The sequence below is a fragment of the Lampetra planeri genome, chromosome 34, assembly GCF_965212315.1.
Source record: "Lampetra planeri chromosome 34, kcLamPlan1.2.h2, whole genome shotgun sequence".
Classification (NCBI taxonomy): domain Eukaryota; kingdom Metazoa; phylum Chordata; class Hyperoartia; order Petromyzontiformes; family Petromyzontidae; genus Lampetra; species Lampetra planeri.
In genome coordinates, this window is record NC_136140.1 from 743,711 (window position 1) to 766,422 (window position 22,712).

The following is a 22,712-nucleotide window of genomic DNA, read 5'->3' on the forward strand; positions in this document are numbered from 1 at the left end:
TTAATTCACGCACTGCCACCCTCCAGGGAAACTATGCCATTGCACCACCACACTCCATACCCAGGGGCTGGGTGGGGAGGGTGGGGCTGGGTGGGAGGGGTGGGGCTGGATGGGGAGGGGCTGGTCACCCCGTGGTGCCCTTATAAAACGCAACGTTTAACCTACTCACGCCGGCTTGTGCCCGCCTTCACAGTCGGCCATATTTGCGGAATACACCACGCCGCCGTTGACCCTGGCCATTGACCGAGCAACCCAACGTTCCTACCAGCTCCCTCCGCAGGAATGTGTTTGCGGTCGAAACAAAAATAAATATAACCTAAACATTAGATCCTGGAATGTCAGGACCCTCACAGACAACCCAAACTCACAACGTCCAGAGCACCGAACAGCAATTGTGTCGCACGTGCTGAGACGATTTAATAACCATATTGTCACCCTCAGCAAAATCCGTCTGGCGGATGAAGGCCAACTGACCCGAGCTAAGTGGAGGTTACACCTTTTTTGGAAGGGTAAACCAGCGCATGAACGACGTCTGCATAGTGTAGGGTTTGCAATAGACAACGTGCTCATCAACAGCTCAAGTGAGCTCCCAATTGGTATCAATGAGCGTGTTATGACCCTACGCCTGAAACTCGCAAAAGACCAACATGCAACCATCATCAGCACCTACGCACCACCACTGGACTGAACAAGACACTAAGGACACCTACTACAGCCAACTCAACCAAATCCTTCAGAGTTCACCAACAACTGACAAGCCAATTCTCCTCGGTGACTTCAATGCTAGAGTTGGGAGAGGCCATCAAATGTGGAACGGTGTAATTGGTAAAGAGGGAGTTGGAAAGTCCAACTCCAGTGGTGACCTTCTTCTTACAACCTGCTCTGAGCACGACCTGACAATCACCAACACCCTATTCAGGCAGAAGAATAGCCTGAAGACCTCCTGGTGCCTCTCTCGATCACACAAATGGCATTTACTGGACTATGTGATTGTTAGGAAGCTTGACAGCACAGATGTCCACATCACTCGTGTCATGATCAATGCAGACGATTGCTGGACTGACCACAGACTAATTAGATCAGTGATGACTCTCAAACTAAACCACAATCACATTAACCGACCAAAGCTACAGAGGAAAAGACTCAATGTAACCAGACTAAAAGACCCAGCAGTACAGGCCCGACTGAAAGAATAACTAGCTCATAGACTCAGCACCAACCAGGCTTCAGGAAATATTCATGAGTACTGGACACAACTGAAGATGGCAGTTATAACCAGCTGTGAAAACACCATTGGCTACACAAGAAGGAAAAACTGTGACTGGTTTGATGACAACGACCAGGAAATCACAGGCCTCATTGACAAAAATCCGAAAGCATTCATCACCTGGCAACAACACAACAGTCTAGTCAGAAAAAACCATCATATAAGACGGCCAAATCGGAAGTACAAACTAAAATCCGGGAACTGAAGAACTGGTTCAGAAACAAAGCAGAATAAATACAACATCTTGGAAATTCCAATAACCCACATGTTTAAAAAAAAAGTCTTATATGGGCCATCAAAACAGGGCCTTGCACCACTCCAGTCTAAAGATGGGACAGAAATCTTCAAATATAGAAATGTAATCATCTCCCGCTGGCAGGAACGCTTCAGCACTCTTTTCAACTGCAACGCTGTTGTAGACGCTTCCATATTCAGTGAGATTCCACAACATTCTACCACTGAGGATTTAGCTGGAGAACGAACGATGCTTGAAGTGGCTAAAGCTGTCAAGCAGGTGATAACGAAAGCTAGTGGGCTAGATCAGATTCCTGCTGAGATTTACCAACATGGAGGACAACGCCTACCAGAACACCTGCACTCCCTCATTGCCAGGATCTGGAATGATGAAGACCTTCCCAACTAACTGAAAATTGTACATGGCCTTCTTTTATTTGACTAAAGCTTTCAATTATGTTAATCGTGAAGCACTATGGAGAATGCTTCTAAGATATAGCTGCCCAACTAAATTTATTAACTTCTTCCGTCTGTTGCATGACTGTATGAAGGTTGTCATCCTCTCGAGAGCCAATCGAAGTAAGGACCAGTGTGATGCAAGGCTGCGTTATTGCACCAACTATTTTCTCCATCTTCCTGGCGGAAATGCTTCATCTGACAGAGAACAGATTTCCCAGAGGCAAAGATATCACATATAGGACAGACGGGAACATATTCAACATCAACCGTTTCAGAGCCAAGTCGAAAACATCAATCACATCCGTATTTAATTCCAATATGCTGATGATGCCCAAGTCAGTGCCTGCTCAGAAGCTGCCCTTCAGGTCATCGTCAACATATGTGATGGGTTCCGGAGACACTTGTAGAGGTAACTTCTTTATTACAATCCAACACTCCAACACTCCAACTCTCCAACACTCCAACCCTGCCCTCCCAACAGTCCTGATACTCTGTTACAGCCTAGGTACACAGCCTAGGTACACAGCCTAGATACACTACTATGGCTACGCTTTGGAACTCGCCCTCACAAGGTCGTAGAGTCGGGAGTTCCCGAGTCCCACCACTGGCCCTCACAGAGTCCCAGGGTTCTCAGATGGCTGGTCTTGGGTCTTGGGTCTTGAGCTACAACTGGCCTTGATCGTCCAGGGAGCTCCCCTTTTATGCCTAGTCCCCAACGAGGGGCGGGGCCGTGTGCGCCCCCAGATATCCCACAGAGCACACACAGCCCCCCCCGTTGGTGGCGCCAAGAGGCTTAAGCGCCTGGGCCGCCCGGGAACCCAACGCCTGGCGCCAAGAGGCTTAAGCGTCTGGGCCGCCTGGGAACCCAGCGCCTGGCGCCAAGGGGCCCAAGCGCCTGGGCCGCCCATGGTCCCAGAGCCCCCCAGCAGCCCCTCCCCTCCCATGTCACTACACATATTTACAGATGCTTACAGCAGGATGGGTCTAACATTCAATACCAGCAAAACAAAGATCCTTTTCCAACAATCAATTTATAACATTTTTGACATGCGTTTTTCTGGATTTTGTTGTTATTCTGTCTCTCACTGTTCAAATAAACCTACCATTAAAATTATAGACTGATCATTTCTTTGTCAGTGGGCAAACGTTCAAAATCAGCAGGGGATCAAATACTTTTTTCCCTCACTGTAGATGCCCTGGGGCCAAGGAGGGCGCTCGATTAAAAGCCAAATTATTTTCATTGTTAACGAAATCTAACGTGATTTATAATCGCGCCATGGAAATCATTATATTGGTCGAGAAAGCTTACTACTTATAATTAGTCCTGCAAATAGTGAGCGCTTTTTTTTTTATCTCACAAGGCAAACAACCCCAAAGTTTAACGTTTGTTGTCAGTGGTACGGGCTGATATTTGTTGTCAGTGGTACTGGGTGATGTTTGTCGTCAGTGGTACGGGCTGAGGTTTGTCGTCAGTGGTACGGGCTGATGTTTGGCACGACGGAGTGGCTGTCGCGCTCAACGCTGCACAGCGGCGCAATCCGAACTCTGCCCGGCAGAGAGCCGCACAGCACCACTCCTCAGCGGCATCAAGCGATAAACACTTCAGCTCTCGGACACTGAATGAGACAAATGAAGTGCCGGACATAACGTCGTCGTCACGTCGACCGTTGTTGTTGTCGTTGCCGGTCATTGTTGACCAAAATGAGACCGCTCTTGACGGCTCGGATTTAAGCCGTGCACAGCAGCGACAGTGGCCCAGTGCACGAGAGTTTGACCCCGGGCTGTGTGAACCACTGACCCAGCTCGCCGTGTTTACTGCTTCAACATTCGCACAGCAGAGTTCAGACTGTGGGGAGTAGCTTCCCATCCGCTCACGCTGCCCACTGCATTGACACAGGTGGCCTCTTAGACAATGTCCTGATGCGAGTACACATTGCAAGGAGTAGAAAGTGTGGTGCATGTACCTCGAACTGCTGAGTTAAGCGATCGCGGATGACGCCCTGGTGTGCTGGTTGTTGGCACATCGGATTTGTTCAACCTCCCGGCCAGGAAGTAGAAACATTGGGAAGTTTCTTAAATTCCTACACCTCTGCAGGATCAGCAGTAGCAATGGAAATGATTGATTGGCCTACACCAGACACAGTCTCTTTTATCGATGTGTTCACCGAGTAAGGCTTTCTCTGGTGTAGGCCAATCCGTTTTCATGACGATTCAGACAATACTGGATTTGTTTGCACGTCTCACCACAAGCGTGTGGTCAACGTAGCCTTGATGTAATCGCTCTCTATTTGGTGTTTGAGCATCTTAACACCTCCTGGATTATTTCCAGAAAGGGCAAATACTATTTATGTCTTCGTCATCTTCATACCGGCAAAACGTTCTCTTGCATGTAATCGATGACACACACAAACTGGTTTTTTTTTTATGAGACTGCGGAACAAAAATATTTAAAGACTCTTCACCCTCTAGCTGCTATGGGGTGAGTTTCTGTGACTCAACCAACTGCCCAGGCACGCGGTGTGTGGATTTCCCAGCTTGCCACATCGACGCGTCTGCCTATTACACTCGCGGCGTCTCAAGCGGCGAGCAGGAGGTGTGTGTTGCGAAACCGCAAGAGCGAGACCCAGCCTACACCAGTTGCGTGGTTTCCTATCAGACGTGGGGCTTTCCACTGACACCGTTAACGACCGCGTTAGTGCCGCCACTGTGATGGAACTCGGTGTTTATCCGCTGGGCTGTCAGGGCCATGGATGTAGCTCACGAGTCCCATACGAGGGCAGAATGTGCACGTGCTGCAGAATGACACAGGGCTACAAATGTACCGCCAATTCCGACAAACTTTTTCCTCTTATATATTGAGACACGGAACAGAGTTCTGTCTTTATGTGCCTTGATCCAACGTGATTTTACCCATAATGCTCTATACGAAAGTTTAAATATACAAACTTTGCATTGAACAGAGTCCCATAGTTCAGATGGAGTCCCATTGACAATGACATCTGCTACCCCAATAGCGTGTGTTTAAAAGCCCTGGCTTTGCTGATGAGACCCCGAAGTTTGCATTTAGAAAAAAAAATGTGCAAGCCAAAGGACGAACTATATTTGTAATCATACGTTGAGACACAGAACGGATTTCTGCTCTTATACGATTTAAGTTCTGTGTTTTTTTGTTTAATAATGTTGCACCGATTAGCACGGTTTGGATACGTACGGTGCAAAAGAAGTTCAACATACGTACGACTAATGATGTGTGGGGAAGAAACCGGAGTACCTGGAAAAAGCCTACGCGCGCAAGGGGATAACACTCGATCCCATACAGCAGGGACAGATGACATGAGCCCGCATTTTGCTGTACCACCTTCTCCTGGCAAGCCAGAGTATTGCACCTCGACGCCCATGGAGTTTCACAACATGTGAGTGTGTGCGATTCACCAACCATCTCTGCCTCCACACAGTGCTGGATCACAGCCATCACCACCCGGCATCGCGGTGATGATTGATGTCTGTTTTTAAAGTTGCCAGAAGCCGTGCCGCCTCAAGATAAGACAGCGAGGTGCTATTGCCTCGCTTCCCCTCTTAAAGTTTGACGTGCATACGCCTCTATATGAGGAACGAAACAGGTGCACTTCTCCACAAATCTGTCTGTCGCCTGATGAAGCTAGTTGTAATTACTGGCGAAACGTCGTACTCAGATTGTAAATGTTGTGGCTTGGCTCTCCAACACACCGGTGTGCTGTACTAGTGACGAATTGGCCACGTTCTGTTAACGTGACAACCCTTACTAATTGGCGTTGTCAGGTGGTGGTGAGTTTAACGACACATTTATAAATCTACTACGCGATATAACTCAAAAGGACCTGTATTTTGGAAGATATTTGCTCTTAGGGCTAAAGAGCCGAGGACATTATTTTCTCTCCACCCGTTATCCGGCAGGTACGGCTTGAGCTGGAGGAGTGAAGATGGGGCGAGTGGGCACCGCACGTGTCGTGGTGTAGTAACCACTGGGTCGTCTCAATTGTTCGCTACACCGGCGTGTCGACAGCCGACGTTTTGCCAACTTTGGACATTGCTCACGGAAGAACCACAGAGCGAGCATCGCACCGACTCACAGAAGACCCACACTCGTCTGTGAAGATATAGCCTTTGCGCTATCAGAACGGCAACAAATACCCCAGGGTGCCATTGATTCGGTTTGATGATTTGATTTTCACGGTTGCGTGGAAAAATGCCACTCAGTGCTGGAGTTCGAGGTTCGAGTGGGGGGTTCCGAGGCGCGTTTCTCTCCACTCGGGTGCAATGTTTTTGGCCGGAATTCCACAACCCTTTTTGCTGAACGAACGCAGAATAATTAATCAGTCGTTGAGCAGCGTGAGCAAACACGGTGAAGCGAGCGTCATCTCATCTCCATACCGTCACAGAGCAAGTGTGAGTTTGTCTGTAACTATGTCCGGTTTTTTTTGTGAAGCCCATTTTTGAGCGCATATAAATTGTGAAACGTTAATATTTAATTGAATATCGATTTTATGTATTTAAAATGTCAGTAACTTTTTAAATTACAAAATTAGTGAAACATATTCAAGTTACGACGATATAATGCCAACATGGATCGATTTACGGCACAGACACTTCATTGATGACGCTTCATCCGCCACGATTCCGAACTAATTTGAACAGCGATGTTTCTACCCTGCGACGTAGTCGACAATCAGTGAGGGTTGATTTTCTCAAAAGGTCAAGCCACTTAGCAGGGGAAGAAACAAGCCAAGCTAAGAACAAAAATCATAAATACAATTATTTGTGTCAATTTTGGTAAAAATGTTACGTTCAGTACTGTACACTATTGTCATATGCATGTATAACACTAGGTGACTAATTTCTAACATGTTATATAGCATTAAGAATTGTTAATACTTTATATATATATAGACTCGATCCCAAACGAAGCAATGCGCAGTGGACACCTCCGGGTGATGTGCCCATGGATTGTGATGATGACGATGATGAAATCCCATGCGTGTCACCCTTCTTGTCTGAAATGTCGGGCTTCTGGCCCGTGCACAGGAATGTCACGTCCAGCCTCGAGTCCCCGCCAACACGAGCCGAGGGCGAGCACCGCGGGAGCAGTGGATTCCTCCTGCTGCTGCTCCTCCTGCTGCTCCTGCTGCTCCTGCTGCTCCTCCTGCTGCTGCTCCTGCTGCTCCTGCTCCTCCTGCTCCTCCTCCTGCTGCTCCTGTTCCTCCTGCTGCTCCTCCTGCTGCTGCTGCTCCTGCTGCTCCTCCTGCTGCTCCTGCTGCTGCTGCTCCTGTTCCTCCTGCTGCTCCTCCTGCTGCTCCTCCTGCTGCTGCTGCTCCTGCTGCTCCTCCTGCTGCTCCTGCTGCTGCTGCTCCTGTTCCTCCTGCTGCTGCTCCTGCTGCTCCTGCTGCTGCTCCTGCTGCTGCTCCTCCTGCTGTTCCTCCTGCTGCTGCTGCTCCTGTTCCTCCTGCTGCTCCTCCTGCTGCTGCTGCTCCCTTGCGGCATGTTTAGTCACCGCCAGGATCACTTTTACACGTGGCAGGACTCGCGCGTTAGATCCAGCAAAGCCGTCAAGATTCAGCCTCAGAAGGCAAAAAATCCGGACAAAGATTGAAAATACACGGATAATGTGGTCTTTACATATATGTTATAACTTTATTACGTTGGTTTTGAGAAATATATATATTCCTGATGTTATTTTCTATTCATTTCTAACTTGGAGTCGTTTAGATTTTACTTTTACATTTACGGTAAGTATCTTAGGTGAGGCTTCATAGGTTAAAATTAAAGCCCAATAGGCCCGCAGGCCCTCGGAGATGAGGGCTCAGAGGGCTCGGAGTCTCCCCGTGGCAGCAGCTGCCATCAAGCACGAGGTCGCGAGCGTGCGCAGTGGCGCAGCGCTCTCCACTCGTTGTCAGCGCGGGGCCACTTTCGCCGATAAGACGTCGTCAGTGTGGGGGCCGCCACACGGCACGACGACGATGACGGTGGTGGTGGTGGGGTGGTTCGTGTATTGTCGGGGGCCACACGTCAGGGGCTGCGCCCAAGGCCCCCAGGGACCGCCAGTGGCCACGTCATGTTGGGTTGGGCCCACGGGGAAGAGACGTGGCGAGAGGCAGGAGCCGGGCTCGCCTGGGAGGACGGACAGAGCCCACGAGGGGGCACGAGGAGTGGGGGGGAATCCGCCCCCGTCACGCCGGTCTCCTCCTCGTATCATCAAGGGGGGGAGGGGGGGGGGGGCGCGAGAGCCGTCGGCCCTTTGTGGATGGACAAGGCGGCTGACGAGGGTGAAGGGCGATGTCCCGAGGGGGCCTGCGGTGTCGCGCAGGGTTCGCGTGGCCCATGAAGCGCGTTTAGAAATGTTCGGTGACGTGATGGGAAACCCCGACGATCGGGACACAACAAAGACAAAGATCCCCCGTGACAAACTGTTTTAGGGCAAGTGGTGTTGGACAGGAGCACCTGTGAAGGCTGCCGGCACGGCACAACAAGGCGGTGGGTGGCCAGCACCACGCCCGAACGCCTTTGTCTCCCCAGTGGCGATGTTTACACACCGAACAGGGTACTCATTTGAGGCTGAGTCTACCTAGGGGAGGCTCAGGACCGGTGCAAATAATCGTCACCGGTGCTGGTGGCCGTGAGTGGGAATCGAACCCGGGTCGCCGGGTTAGTTGCGCGCAACACGCTAACCGCTGTGCCACCGCTCCCCGCTAAGGCTCCCACACACACAACACCCTCTATGCGGAGTTGATGCCGTTACGGAATATGCCCTGACAAGTGTCAGGTGATGTTAGTCAGCCTCGCAGAGAATGGTTATTGCTCAAGAAACTCCTTCACACGTCATCAGCTGTTTGACAAGTTTCAGCAAATAGCCCTTAATAAAGTGTTTATATTTGTATCCTCGTTGTCTCAGCGCCTCTGGGACCTCACCTGGATTTCATTTCCACGAGCGATGAACAATCCGGAGACACATTCTGTGACAGAGCGACATTTTCATCGGTCCGTGTCACCCACACGCTACCCCACTTCTGTTGTTCACAATTACAACTTATGCCGTTAAGCACGTGCGTGCTGATCGCTGTAGTGCGCAATTCTGCCCGAATTGGAATCGCGCTGCTGTCAACGTCTGGGGTGCTGGAGCACCCAGCGCCTGCGCACTGCCCACTGCGCACTGCGCACTGCCCACTGCCCACTGCGCACTGCCCACTGCCCACTGCGCACTGCGCACTGCCCACTGCGCAGTGCGCACTGCGCACTGCCCACTGCGCACTGCCCACTGCGCTGCATTGAATGTCACAGAGAGCGCCAGTCGGGGTGAGAATCACCAGCACTAGCAGATGAGCTGCAGCCACCCCATGGCCGCCAGTCGCCCCCTTGTCCCTCTGTATGGCTGCTGCTGCTGCTGCTACCATGGTTGCTGTGCCCGTACATTGTGCCCATTAATTCCTCTCGCCCTTATTGAGGACTCGGTCTATGAGACCGCTGTTTTATCTCATCCACACGGTGTTCAACCACCACCACACTCCTGGCCACAACAACACACCACACTGCTGGCCACAACAACACACTCAGCCCATCACTCACCCACCCACTCACCACACTGCCGGTCACAACAACATACTCACTCCATAACCCACTCACTCACCACACTGCCGGTCACAACAACACTCACCGTCACACTCACCACACTCCTGGCCACAACAACACACTCACTCTATCACCCACTCACTCACCACACTGCCGGTCACAACAACACTCACCGACACACTCACCGCACTCCTGGCCACAACAACACACTCACTCCATCACCCACTCACTCACCACACTGCCGGTCACAGCGCTTCTCTGTCTGTTTTTCCCCTCGCACTTTGGAATTCCCATCCATCATCATCATCAACATCATTTTCTGCTTTGCCCCCAAGCCTTTACAATAATAACCTGCTACAGCTGTGATATGAGTGATGTTTGTTGCTGCCCGCTTGACGTTCTCCGCTGCTTGGTGAGAATTACATAAACAAATCACGTGGGGAGTTTCCCACGCTGCAGCGCATATAAAAGGATTCGGCATTTCCTTGAAGCGTGTCCACACCATGCGCTCTCGGCACGCTTGCGCGTCTGGGGCATCCCTGCAGCTGATGCTGCTGCTCGCAGCATTGAGTGTCCACAAAGCAGCAGCAGCAACAGGAGCAGCATCAGCGGTGTGTGTGTGTGCCTCTCCACTGATGCAGCCTCTCTCTCTCTTTGTGATTGTTGCCACCTGCACCGCGACAAAGGCTTCACCTCCCCGCTGCCCCTCATTCACCCCCAGCTGTGTTCATGTTGTTTGTGACATTGGCAGATTGCGGATGGGAGCCATGGGAGGAAAGTCGTCGTCCTCGAGGAAGGTAAGGCCGCCTCACGTGATTCCTCTGTTAGAATGTGTGGACAGCGTGTCGATGTATCGTGCGTCAGTCTCTTGCGTGAGATGTCCTGCGATAGCGAGCTGGCTGCGGCGATGAGTATCTTGTTGGGCAGCGTGTACGTGGACTCGTGCGCACGTTCAACAAGAGTCAAAGTGTCCCCTCTGCTCCGGGGAGTAAGCGCCACACATGCCTTGGGGCGGCAGTTTCGGGGTTGTGTGAACTCGGCACCACGACAACAATTCATTTAACAGTCATTGTATAATTAAGCGTTCATCTGAAATAGTATACATTTCCCCCAGTTAACATTGCTGTTAAACATAGTCAATCTGACTGCTAATAGTTTAGAGTGATAGTGAATATAGGTAATAGCGAAGTAAAATCGAACTGGTGTGGCGTGGTGCTCAACTCCTGTGGCAGTCCTGAGCCTCTTGTGGATGTTCCACATTCCTATGGCGGGGGCCAGTCCATTTCACAGGACAATTGTAGCTGCCCTTCCACACAGTGGTGCTAATTTCTATCAAGTGGGGTGGAACTCGCAGCCTCTCAGTTGGAAGTCGGAAGCTCTCTTGCCGGATTCCCAGCACACGACGGCCGATTCCTAGAGCTCAGCTGCACAATGACAGACCTCTCCTGGCTGTGTGGGACATGTTAACATTTTCCCCACTTGTCTTCGCGACCTCCCAGTGTGAGACGTACATCTGTGTATCCTGCTCCCGCGGGATATGTAACGATAGCTCATCGTTCTAACACACGCAGTGCAGTTTCACATAATGTGCCCGAGCTGCCATACGCTGGAGGCACTTTAATATGTGACAGTGATTTATGTTTGTGCAGCATGTTCAATGGCTTTTGTGTCGACTTTTATCTTCGCTGTAACTTTATTTTAATTGTTTTGCTTCTGTAATTTTTGGTGAGCCGGGCCACTCGTGAAATAGAGACTCCGGTTTCTCATCGGGTTTAAATCCGCCCTGTACAGGGAGAAGTGGCGTGTCGCGGTCGTTCTCAAGCGTGCACGCCAATGGATTGTAGCCACTAGGTGGACCTACCACGTTTAGCATTGCATTGACAGGGGTGGCTCTGCATTATCAGCTGGGCTGAAATCCGACGCTTGAAGTAATCCATAACTGAACCGATTATCGGGTTTGATCCCTCGACACGGAAATTCGTGAACCAAAGCAACGTCTCACTCCGGTCCCCATGTGCGCCTGGGGTCACCGCGGCATAGCGCGGCGTGGTGTGAGGTTAACGGTGACCGCTTCCTTTGCTTTGTAAAATATCGTCATGTCGCGATTCTCGTTGCCCGTTTTATTTGTTCTTCAATGTTTAGTTTCACGGCGATACCTATGAAATGCACGTAACTCGATCATTTCAGTTGTTTTCCTATTTCCTGTTATTGAAAATGCTGCCTTGAAAAAATGTGCATGGAGAAATTGAAAGTGTAGTGGACGTTTTTCCATTTTCTTCGTCACTTTCCATGTTTCCAATCTATGTTAGAGCAGGTTATAGTACAGATTGATGACTGTATCCAGTAATTACAATGGCATTTTCTATTTTCGTTATCAAGTTCGATTTTTTGAAAGCATCTGAGCCTGTCCTCGCTCGCCTCTTTAACGCCAACCTTCAAGCATTGCCCGAGATGCAACTACTCACGCCTCATGTGTCCCTCCAAAATATACAATCGAGTTGTTTCAGGCGCCACGCTGGCGACCGCCTGGTCTACAGGAGCCGCGTGGGTTCGATCCCGGCCCTGGCGCCTGTATATTTGGAGTTTGCATGTTCTCCCCGTGGTAGCGTGGATTTGTCTCTAGTTACTCCGGTTTTCCCCTCCACATCTAGAAACATGAATTTAGAGTATTTGGTTGTTCGAAATTTCCACTTGAAATGCCACTTTGTTGAGCTATCATTTGTGATAGCCAGATCTCGCTTCTGAAAAAGAGCTGCTTAGCTCAGTGGGCCTTACCTGGTAAAATAAAAATAGTTTACAGTTTTTTATTGCACAAACAGGTCGACAACTTTTGTGTTGCTGACGTGTATCGCGAGGCTATCTCCACAGCCTTCTTTGCGTTGCTTAATCATTTCTTGCTATTCATTCTCATCGGTCATTACAATGACCACGGCATCAGCAAACTTGGGATGGTTTATATTTTATCCGCTTACCAGTCCGCCTTTATATCCTATCATGTCACGATGAATACATTTGGTGGGATAATATCTTCCTTCCTGACATCGCTTCTGATATGTATTTTGCTACCTCTTGAAATATCAATGTAGCCGATTCATCATTGTCAATGGGTTTTAACACTTCTACGTCTTTTCTGTTTTGGCCTTGGTGTCTGAGGGCCTGGCTGGATGACTGCATTATTTCCCACCGACTCGAACGCCTTTTCGGAACGACATTTGACATCCGTCGGTCCTTTCCAAAATCTTGTTGACAGTCGTTCGTTTCTCAGAGTGGTGGCAGTCGAGACCTCCCTTTCCCTGGCGACAGACTCCAGCACTACATTACTATACACTGCTACACTATACACTATGCACTACTACACTATTATACACTATACACTACTATACACTCCACTATGAACTACTATACACTACACTATACACTACTATACACTACTACACTATACACTACTATACACTATACACTACTATACACAGACTATAGCTCCTCCTGGGGAATTCCCAGGCCAGCTGAGTGACGTCGTCCGGCCAGTGTGTCCTGGGCCGGCCCAGAGGTCAACGCCCAGTACGTTAATCTATTTGGTCAATGGTAGAAAAACCTTTCCAAAAACCCAGCTTGCTTACATGGCTGGTTGACCTCTAAGATATGTACTATTCTGTTGCCAACGATCGTTTTGAACAATATATGTTCGTGTGTATCTGACAGGGTGTGATTCTTCGAGTCAGTTGTGTCTCCCTTTTTGTGTAAAGGAATAATTGAGGCATATTTCCATCATTGAGCTATTTCACTTATGTCTCAGTAGTTCTGATAATTTGACGATGCCTACAGTTATCCTATTGCGATCCGGGGACTCTCCCCGTTGCATGCTACGAAGGGCTGAGGTCCAAGTGTGAGATCTTGAATTTTCTCCTTTTCACCCAAACAACGGTTCCTATGATGTATGCTTTTGTTTGAACATAAAGATTGTTTTAAGGCTCTGTCTCCATTGTGTCACGGTTCAATTCTTCTCCCGAGGGGCGACCATTTCTGCATTTCCAATCACCAACCTCCTTTTTGCTGCTTCCAGGATCGCGCGACTCGTCTCGACACCGTTCTCGACGAGACCGCTGTGCTCTCCGACAAAGTCTCTCAGTTGGCCCCGTGCATCCACTGGGCTCGACGTGTTCGATATCCACCCCTCTTGACGTCTCTCCTCTTCCTCCCCGTGTATTCGTGCGCTCAGATAACTCGCGCTCTGCTCTTTGCACCTTGCCCCTCTCTCGCACCGTGCGTTCGCTATTACGATCTCCGTGTGTCAGTTTCTCAACTGGTGACGTTTCATTGGCAATTCCCATCTGTTGCTTTAAACTGAGTTTATTTTCCAATACCTCCTGAACTAGATTGTTATGATGTCAACGTTTCTTTTTGCCAGCAATTCGCTTTGCCCACTATTGGGGCTGCGTGAAAGCCAAACTCGCATCTCACCATCTTGGGATCACTGCCGCCGTTGACTTTGCTGACGAATGAGAGGTCTCTTAGATAAGTTGGGGTTTTTGCCGTTAGAACCGGGTGACGTCCGTGTCTAACGTCTCCACGAGGGCTCCTCCACATCCTAGATGTGGCTGTCCACCTGAAGAAGCAAGTTGTTATTACTGGCGAAACGTCGTGCTGAGATTGTAAATGTTGTGGATTTGCTCTCCAACACATCGGTGTCCTGTACTAGTGTAATAAACGACTGGACCACGATGTCTGGCTCAGTGTCCTTTATTCGGTTCGTGCTGTACACCCACACGGCTGTCTTTACTCTGTAGCTTCTCCACGGTGCTGACTCCAATGTCGGCCCGATCCACAACAGCAGCCCCGCTGCTGTTTCTCTCACACAGCCCCCCTTGGCTGTACTCGCTGCAACTCCTCTCTCTCCACAGCTCTGACAGCCTCGTGCTGTCTCCCTCTCTCCCTCCGCAGCTCTGACAGCCTCGTGCTGTCTCTCTCTCTCTCCGCAGCTCCTCCTGGCAGCCACACCGCTGCCTCTAACACGCAGCCCTTCTGGCTGTCTCCTCTGCAGCTGCACACCACTCCGCAGCTTCCTCTTGTCTTCGGGGTTGGCTCCCGATGGCCGTCGGTGCCCCCCCTCTTCTCACTCGCCCGCGTGGCCTCACTCTTTTCCGCTCACACCCCGACTGACTTCCCCTTCTGGTTTACCCGCTTAAGGACCCGAACCTTCCACCCACGTCACATGACTCCACCCCCCGTGACGTCACATCCGGAAGGTCGCTTACGCCCGCATTACACCACCCTCCCCCGTAGAAAAATCCCAGCCGACCTCGGCTGACCAATAGCAAATCGTAATGCGGCGAACCGAGCTTCCCCCCCTAAAGGACACTAAGCATACAATGTAACAGCAAGAACAACAACAACAACGCAATTAACATCAACGAACGTACAAAAAGCATGCAATAAATACAACTGTAAGAAAAAAAATAACAAGACAGCAACAATCAACGAAACGTAAGCGATTTGGAACGTGTGCGGGTCGCCGGCCCGTCCCGGACGGTCGGCGGCCCACTCGCAGAACGGGAACGCGATGAAAGTCGAGGAATGACAGGGGGTAATCCCCCTGTCGCAGCTGGAAGTCCACCGACGTCCCGTGTCCCTAAAGAGTTAGTCTTGGGCTTGTCCTGTGACCGTGCCCGCAGCTGGGTCGGAAGGGCTGCAGGGCTCGAAGGTCCCGCAGACCTGGCAGGCGTCCTCCGAGCAGGGCCCCTCGTCCCCCGCAATGTCACGGCCGGCCTGTCTGTTTCGGAGGATCTTTAGCCGACTTGACCGGTGCCGAGGCCTCCTGCTGCGGCGGAGCCGGGAAGCGGGCCCAGCAGTCTCTGGCGTAGTGGCCCCTACGCCCGCAGCGGAAACATTCGGCCTCGTTGCGCCGAAGCGCAGGCCTCGCCTCCTGACGGCCCCGTTCTGGTAGCGCCGCGCGCGGTCTCGGCCCGCCGCGTCCCGTCCATGGAGCGGAGGCGGCCGTCAGTTGTTGAGGGCCCCGGTCATCCGGAACATAGACAGCCTGCGCAGGGTTCCACCCCAGCGCATCCCCTTCTTTGACGGGCCCCCCCGTCCACGCCGTCACTTGTTTCCAGCGACGGAGGTTGAATTGCGCATCGAGACACTTAGCAGCCGTCCGGGAAGTTAGCTTCTCATGCCCACACACAGGCATGGGGATCCCTAGATCCCGAGACAGCTCCAACATTTTCCCTAATATGAGAGGCTCGAGCAGGTCCTGTGGCGTCTCAGGATAAGCTGCCATGGCCAGCTCCAGCACCGCACCCCTGAACGCCACGGGCGACTCCTCTGGTGCTCGTTGTCGTTGAGCGAATCGCCGATGCGCATCATCTGGTGGCTCATAAGCATCGGCCATTTCTTGAAAAACACCACGTAAAGTTGCCTTCTTATCGGTCGTTATGGAACGGAAGAATCGGACAGATTCGTCGTCCAGGAGAGTCGGCAACACCTCCAAAGCCTCCGCATCGGTCCATCTTGCTGTGCGTACCGCCGCCAAGAAGCGGCAGGCGAACGCGCTCCAGTCCCCACCGACGGAAAATTCTTTAACCGTTGTAAGGTGGCGACTCCGACTCCTCTTCCCGCCGTCTTCCAATGGTGGTGGTTGTGATGGCAAATTCAAAATGGCGTCGGCCCGCGGCGTGGCCAAGATGGCGGTTTGGCGCCACGGAGCGCGCAAAATGGCGGCCTCTTGCCGCGTGGGCAATGGCGGCGGCAGGACAGGCAACGTGGCGGCCCGCGGAGCACCAATTGCATCATCCATCGTCCCTGGCGCGACGAGATGGCATAGATGCGCCAGGACGTCCTTAAGTGCCTCCAGTTGTACCGCCATCGCTTGCCATCGTTGATCCGCGTCTGATGATGTCGACGGACCCGCCACCGCGCCAACATCCTCCACTCCCGTTCCCGTGGTCGCCTCAGCCGGGCTCTCCTCCACCACCCCAACAGGATCCGTCGGACGAAGAAGCCGATGCAGGCGCCGGATTAACTTTCTTCCTCACTTGTTTCGACATGCCGTTGCACTTCCGACACCAGTGTAATAAACGACTGGACCACGATGTCTGGCTCAGTGTCCTTTATTCGGTTCGTGCTGTACACCCACACGGCTGTCTTTACTCTGTAGCTTCTCCACGGTGCTGACTCCAATGTCGGCCCGATCCACAACAGCAGCCCCGCTGCTGTTTCTCTCACACAGCCCCCCTTGGCTGTACTCGCTGCAACTCCTCTCTCTCCACAGCTCTGACAGCCTCGTGCTGTCTCCCTCTCTCCCTCCGCAGCTCTGACAGCCTCGTGCTGTCTCTCTCTCTCTCCGCAGCTCCTCCTGGCAGCCACACCGCTGCCTCTAACACGCAGCCCTTCTGGCTGTCTCCTCTGCAGCTGCACACCACTCCGCAGCTTCCTCTTGTCTTCGGGGTTGGCTCCCGATGGCCGTCGGTGCCCCCCCTCTTCTCACTCGCCCGCGTGGCCTCACTCTTTTCCGCTCACACCCCGACTGACTTCCCCTTCCGGTTTACCCGCTTAAGGACCCGAACCTTCCACCCACGTCACATGACTCCACCCCCCGTGACGTCACATCCGGAAGGTCGCTTACGCCCGCATTACACTAGTAACGAATTGGCACGTTCTGTTCACGTGACAAACCTTACTAGTTGGCTGTGTCGGGTGGTGGCGGGTTTAACGACACATTTATACTTACGCAATCTAACCCAAAGAAACCTCTATTATAGGCTGTTTATGTTTCACGAGGTGTTCTTCATCTTCAGGTCCCTGCCGGTTTCTCAACCCTGTCCACTGCACGGCTCTCGCCACTTTCCAGTTGTGTGCGTGACCGAGGGAGAGGGGAGGGCGGGGGCTGGCGGCTGGATCGGTCACTGAGCGGCACGGAGGAGAGCTCGTCCGTCCCAGCTTGCGGGAACGAGTGAAGTTCTTTGCTGTAATTACCGAAAATACCGGGGCACACCTGGGACTTGAGAAGCACTGCCCTCATGTTTCCCTTATTCAGTCACTCATTTCAATGCCTCATGTATAAACCACCAGCTTTGCTCCTGCAGTTAGTGGGGATTTGTGGCTCTTCAACTTAGCAAGACATGAGAGTATTTGCACTCTTAATGTTGTCTTTATTACGTTGTTTTAGACGTTCAGTTAAAGTACCCTCTGCTTGAATAAAGAATGCATTTATGCTCAACTCCATTTGCGGTACCGAGTCAGTGGTGGAGTGTCAATATTCCTCGAGCGGAGGCGGCGGCCTGTCTCTCTGGCGGACAGCCACTGTTGATATTTCCCACGAGTGGCAGGCCATTGCTGCGGTGCTCCGCAACCTGCCTGCCTGCCATGGCAAAGTCCCGGCTGGTGTGCCGCTGTGGTATCTCCGTGGTTGTAGGAGAGGAAGCTGGGACAGACGACCTCTCGTCCGTGATGTTCCATGGCCGGTCCATCCCCGACGCCCCAACTCCCCGCCCTCCACTCTCCGATGACCGGGCGTGCACAGCCACCAACCCCCACTACCGGGCCCTTTCAACTCTCTCCGTCGACAATGCGCAGTTGGGATTTTCTCTCTTTTGGGATTGGTGCGGTGCGAAGATGGCGTGACCTCGAAAGTTTGAGAGCCGTTGGGAAGCACCGCTGGTGCGTTAGCAATGCCGCGGCATTCGCGCGTGAGACATTCATGCGCGTGAGGGCATGGGTGCCATGCGTGCCCATGTTGGTGGATAATCACCAGGGTTATGAAGTGATGCCCGGTTAACCGGCTAACTGCTTTTAACGATCGGTTACGAACATCTTAGGAATTGTGTGTGGACCGGAGGACACTTGAAGGGATCTCGGTGGTGGCTCTGTCACATCTGCTTCCGTGGGACGTAGCACCCTTCTAAGACGAAGGGTGCTACTGCTCTGGGTGAGATCCGAATGGGCCGCGACACGATGCCGATATCACAATCGGGATTAAACTTGGTGGAAAATGACACAAACAGGAAACAAATGAAGACTTTTAACTTGCACCTTTGCTGTACTGTCGTCTTTCTTGCCCTTGTGTCCTGCTGTCTATCCTTGATTCACTCCACTCTGAAGTAATCCCTCAATGCGCAGTCCACCCATAACCGTTCAGCATCTTGAGATGCGCTCACATTTAGACAATGTCAAAGCAAAATGTATTGGCACAGTTTAACACGTGGCAGAAGTAGTAGCAGGAGGCATTCGCGACCAATATTTTATCCATACTAGAGTTTTTGGGTTACATCGCGAAAATATAAATGCGTCGTTAAACCCGCCACCACCGGACACAGCCAATCAGTAAGGATTGTCACGTAAATAGAACATGCCAACTCGTTACTAGTACAGCACATCGGTGTGTTGGAGAGTAAACGTATAAAATTTACAATTAGATTATTTTTTGTAAATGTGGTAGCGGGTTTACTCTATAACACACCGGTGTGCTGGACTCATAACGAATTGGCATGTTTTGATTACGTGACAAACCTATTTGGCTGTGTCGAGTGGTGCCGGGTTTAACGACATTTATATTTACGCGATCTTACCCAAAAAGCTCCCATGTATTGGTAGACTTGACTCTGACTTGAAAGCGAAGGAGCAGAGGCACGAATCGTATACAACCCCTGTCTAACGAGATAACTAAACTTTATGGGCTTCACGGTTAAAGGACGCTAACTTCAATACCAATAATAGAACTTTGTTTTTAAAGTACTTCAAAAGGTTAGGGTCTCCACGTTCTAAAGGGCATCGGGCAACTCTTCTTTATTAGAGACAAGTCTCAATTATTGACCACCACCACCCGTGAAATCCCATAAAGTGGTGCGGCTTGAACAAATGGAACTATTTTTACTGACCCCGTATGGATGATGATGATGATGATGCTACACTGACATATTGATGGTGACGATGATAAACGGTGATGGCGATAGCGAAGATGATTTTATGATGACGACGGTAGTGGTCATGGCGACAGTCGTCAGGATTGTATTAAATAACAAACTGACGATGATGGTGGTTTGATGGAACGAGTGATGGTGATAACGATGGTCACGTGATGGTGGCAACGACATGATGACAACGCTTATCGCCATTGTCTTCGTCAACATCACGGTTGCTGATGGTAACGTTCTGACGTTCACGTGGCCAAATCAACACCGACGACGATGTGACGTCACGCCGGAGCCCCTTTGCGCCCAAGTCAACAGGGGAGCGTGTTACGGCAGCTGATGCCGCATGGATCGGATTGCCGGCAGCAAGGTCCGCAGCTGTCCAGGACTGCGCGGCCGGTTTACGTTGTTGGACTTTGGCTCGTGGCAGTTAAGGAGCTTCAACCACCCAGGGGGTGTCCTTCTCACGCACGGCAATTGAGCCGAGGTGGTGGTGGTGGTGGTGTAAGAGCGACTCCGCGCTCCGCCAACGACAAAACAATCCTCATTCCAGAGTGAGGCATTGGGATCCTGCCTGCACCGAAATGCCATGGGGACAAATCTCCGATCTCAACGGTGCAACCGACTGATCCGGCTGCGATTCTTCTCGCTCGCCCTACAGATGCCAATAACAGATGACGAGGCTACAGTCGAAGCACATCTCGCGTGCGCAATTATGCTACGAAGCCAGCGGCTGAAGAACATATTTACAAAACTATACCGAAGAAGGGCCATTTGCTCGACACGTCACGTATTTACATATTAGTTTGTGTTTATTCTGTGTACGTGTGAAAGTATGGCTGTTTTTGTGCCACAATGAGTGTTTGTGTCATGCAAGGGGGTGCCTGCGTGGCGTGGAGCGGTGGCGCATTGGTTAGCACGTTGTGTTACGAACCCAGCCACCCCAGTTCCATGGCCAACACCGGTGACGATTATCTGAACCGCTCCTAGGTCTTCCCTAGGTCGACTCAGCCTCAAATGAGCACCTGGTGCAATCTGTAAACATCGCCACTCGGGAGACAAAATCGTCTGGACGTGGTGCTGGCCAGCCCACCCCCTCGCGTGCCGTTCTACCCTTCACAGGTGATACTTGTGGGCTGTGCTGTGTATCTTGGAAGTCTGTGTTGGAATTGACGTCTCGAATGTACGAGCTTACCCATTGTGGTGGGTTGTCATAATTGACAGATTTTAATAATATATCATGGGACCTCCTTTGCCAGTAGCAAAATATTAGAATAGGGGTTCCCCCTTTTATCTGGCAACAAAACACATGTTAAGTTGTTAAAACACCAAACTGAAACCTTTTACAAGGAATCATGTCTGCATTAACCACAATACTTGTGGTCAGAATTCAAACAAAAAACTCACCCGAGTTCTCATTACTCTGATAGTGCATTGTCTTTGGGCTGTACGCCTTTTGGCGTCCTCTGGTCTAACACCGTTTGAGACAGGCTCAAAAGAAAGCTGTCTCTGGTGTGGACAAATCAGTTTCAAAGACAATGCATATATTAGCAGAGTATGTTTTTTTTTTCATTTTGACCACAAGTATTGTGGTTAATGCAGATATGATTCCTTGTGAAAGGTTTCAGTTTGGTGTTTTAACAACTTAACACAACTGTTTTGTTGCCATATAAAAGGGGAAAAACCTATTCTCATATTTTAATTAGTTTCTTTGAGGCAAACGGTCTCCACCGTGTAAAGGCCTCTCCGTATCGGGCTCCCAGTGGCATGGCAGCAGCAGCAGACATTGATGGTTGTACTGATGAATGCTAATAATAACGAAATTGGTCAACAGTTGTGTCTTTGACTTACTACTGTTGAGATGGTCACATCTTTCTCTCTCTTTGATTTTCGTTCGTGGTTTAAAATGACAAAATGGCCACACACGCAGTTATTTGCAGCTGGTGGTTTTGAATTTGGTTGAGCGCTTTTGTACACGCAGCGCCCCACACCTCCGTGTGTTGTGAAGCCCGTACCCATTCCATGGCCACATTTTTTTGGCATCTTGTGCCCAGCTTCATCCCAACTGCATTCTGCTGCACCCGTGGATATTGAGGCGCTGCCAAATGCTGCCCCCTAGTGATGGAAATCAAAATCTGAAAATCCACTGCAACGGTTATCAGAATCTTTATTTCGACTGCAGGAAGAATCCGATGAGCTATGAAGCTCTTTTCCACAGATGTCCAGTATGGGCGGGTCAGCAAGATAGATTGGCAGAAGGAAATGCTGCATATATTGTGTTCTTGGTCCAGGGTTGCCACGTGTCGGTTTGACTCGGATAGCCTGCCAGTCGGCATCTGTGTGGCAGGTATTGATTTGTATCGAGATCTGGTACTGGTATTGTGTTCTGCTTTATTGCAGAATGCTGCACAGCTTTGCCAGTTCCAGTTCATTGTGTTGACTGAGAAATGTGTTCGCGTTTGGTCTGGTGGAGAAGGTGGCACTCCCCTACCCTGGCCTTCATTGCTACAGCGCATCTCAATGAGTCCCGACTCTTTTGAAATGTATCCAGATTGTATACAGAATGTATACCGAATGTATGTCTATCTCTGGATTGGTGCGCACCGCCCACGCTGCGACACGTGGATCGGAAACGTGGACATTTCGCAAACAAATTGGAGAAAAAGCTTAAACGTGTGCCAAGTAGCGTGGAGAGATGCACGGTTGGCGTTACACACCGAGGGACAGCAAGAGACGCACGTGGGTTAATAAACACGCGCCAGTTAAAGACATCGTTCCAACTATAATAATAGGTTTTATCCTTTCTTGCAATAAAACAGGTGTTAAGATGTTAAAACACCAAACTGAAACATTTTTCAAGGAATCATGTCTGCATTAACCACATATACTTGTGGTGAACATGCAAACAAAACAACATGATCTGACGATATCATAGGAGGTCCCATCATGGGAGGTCCCATCATGGGAGGTCCCATCATATCGTTCCAACTGTTGAGACAAGTCAGCCTGGTCCCCTTTTGTCAGCTCGTTCCTGATCTGAGCCTCTTACCCGGTGACGTACTTCCTGCCCGGCCACTCTTCTCTCGTACACAAAATGCTCGATGCACAATCTCATAACGCGACATGTGTCAGGAGCGGAACGCTGAAACTGACACCCTGGTTCCCTGTTCTGGCCAACATTCTGCCACCAAACATCCACAGCGACTTGCAAACTGACCCGTTTTCTTGCCATCTTGCCAACGACAACC

General features: G+C 50.7%; 1 protein-coding gene across 1 annotated transcript in view; it reads left to right on the plus strand.

Moving 5' to 3' along the window:
* The first annotated feature begins 10,062 nt into the window (after nt 1–10,062).
* Nucleotides 10,063–22,712, plus strand: part of LOC144729948 (uncharacterized) — a 40,859-nt gene continuing 28,209 nt past the window's right edge. The window contains exons 1-2 of the mRNA XM_078610376.1: nt 10,063–10,170; nt 10,311–10,356. Coding sequence (XP_078466502.1) covers nt 10,063–10,170; nt 10,311–10,356 — 154 coding nt within the window. The remainder of the gene's footprint in view (nt 10,171–10,310; nt 10,357–22,712) is intronic.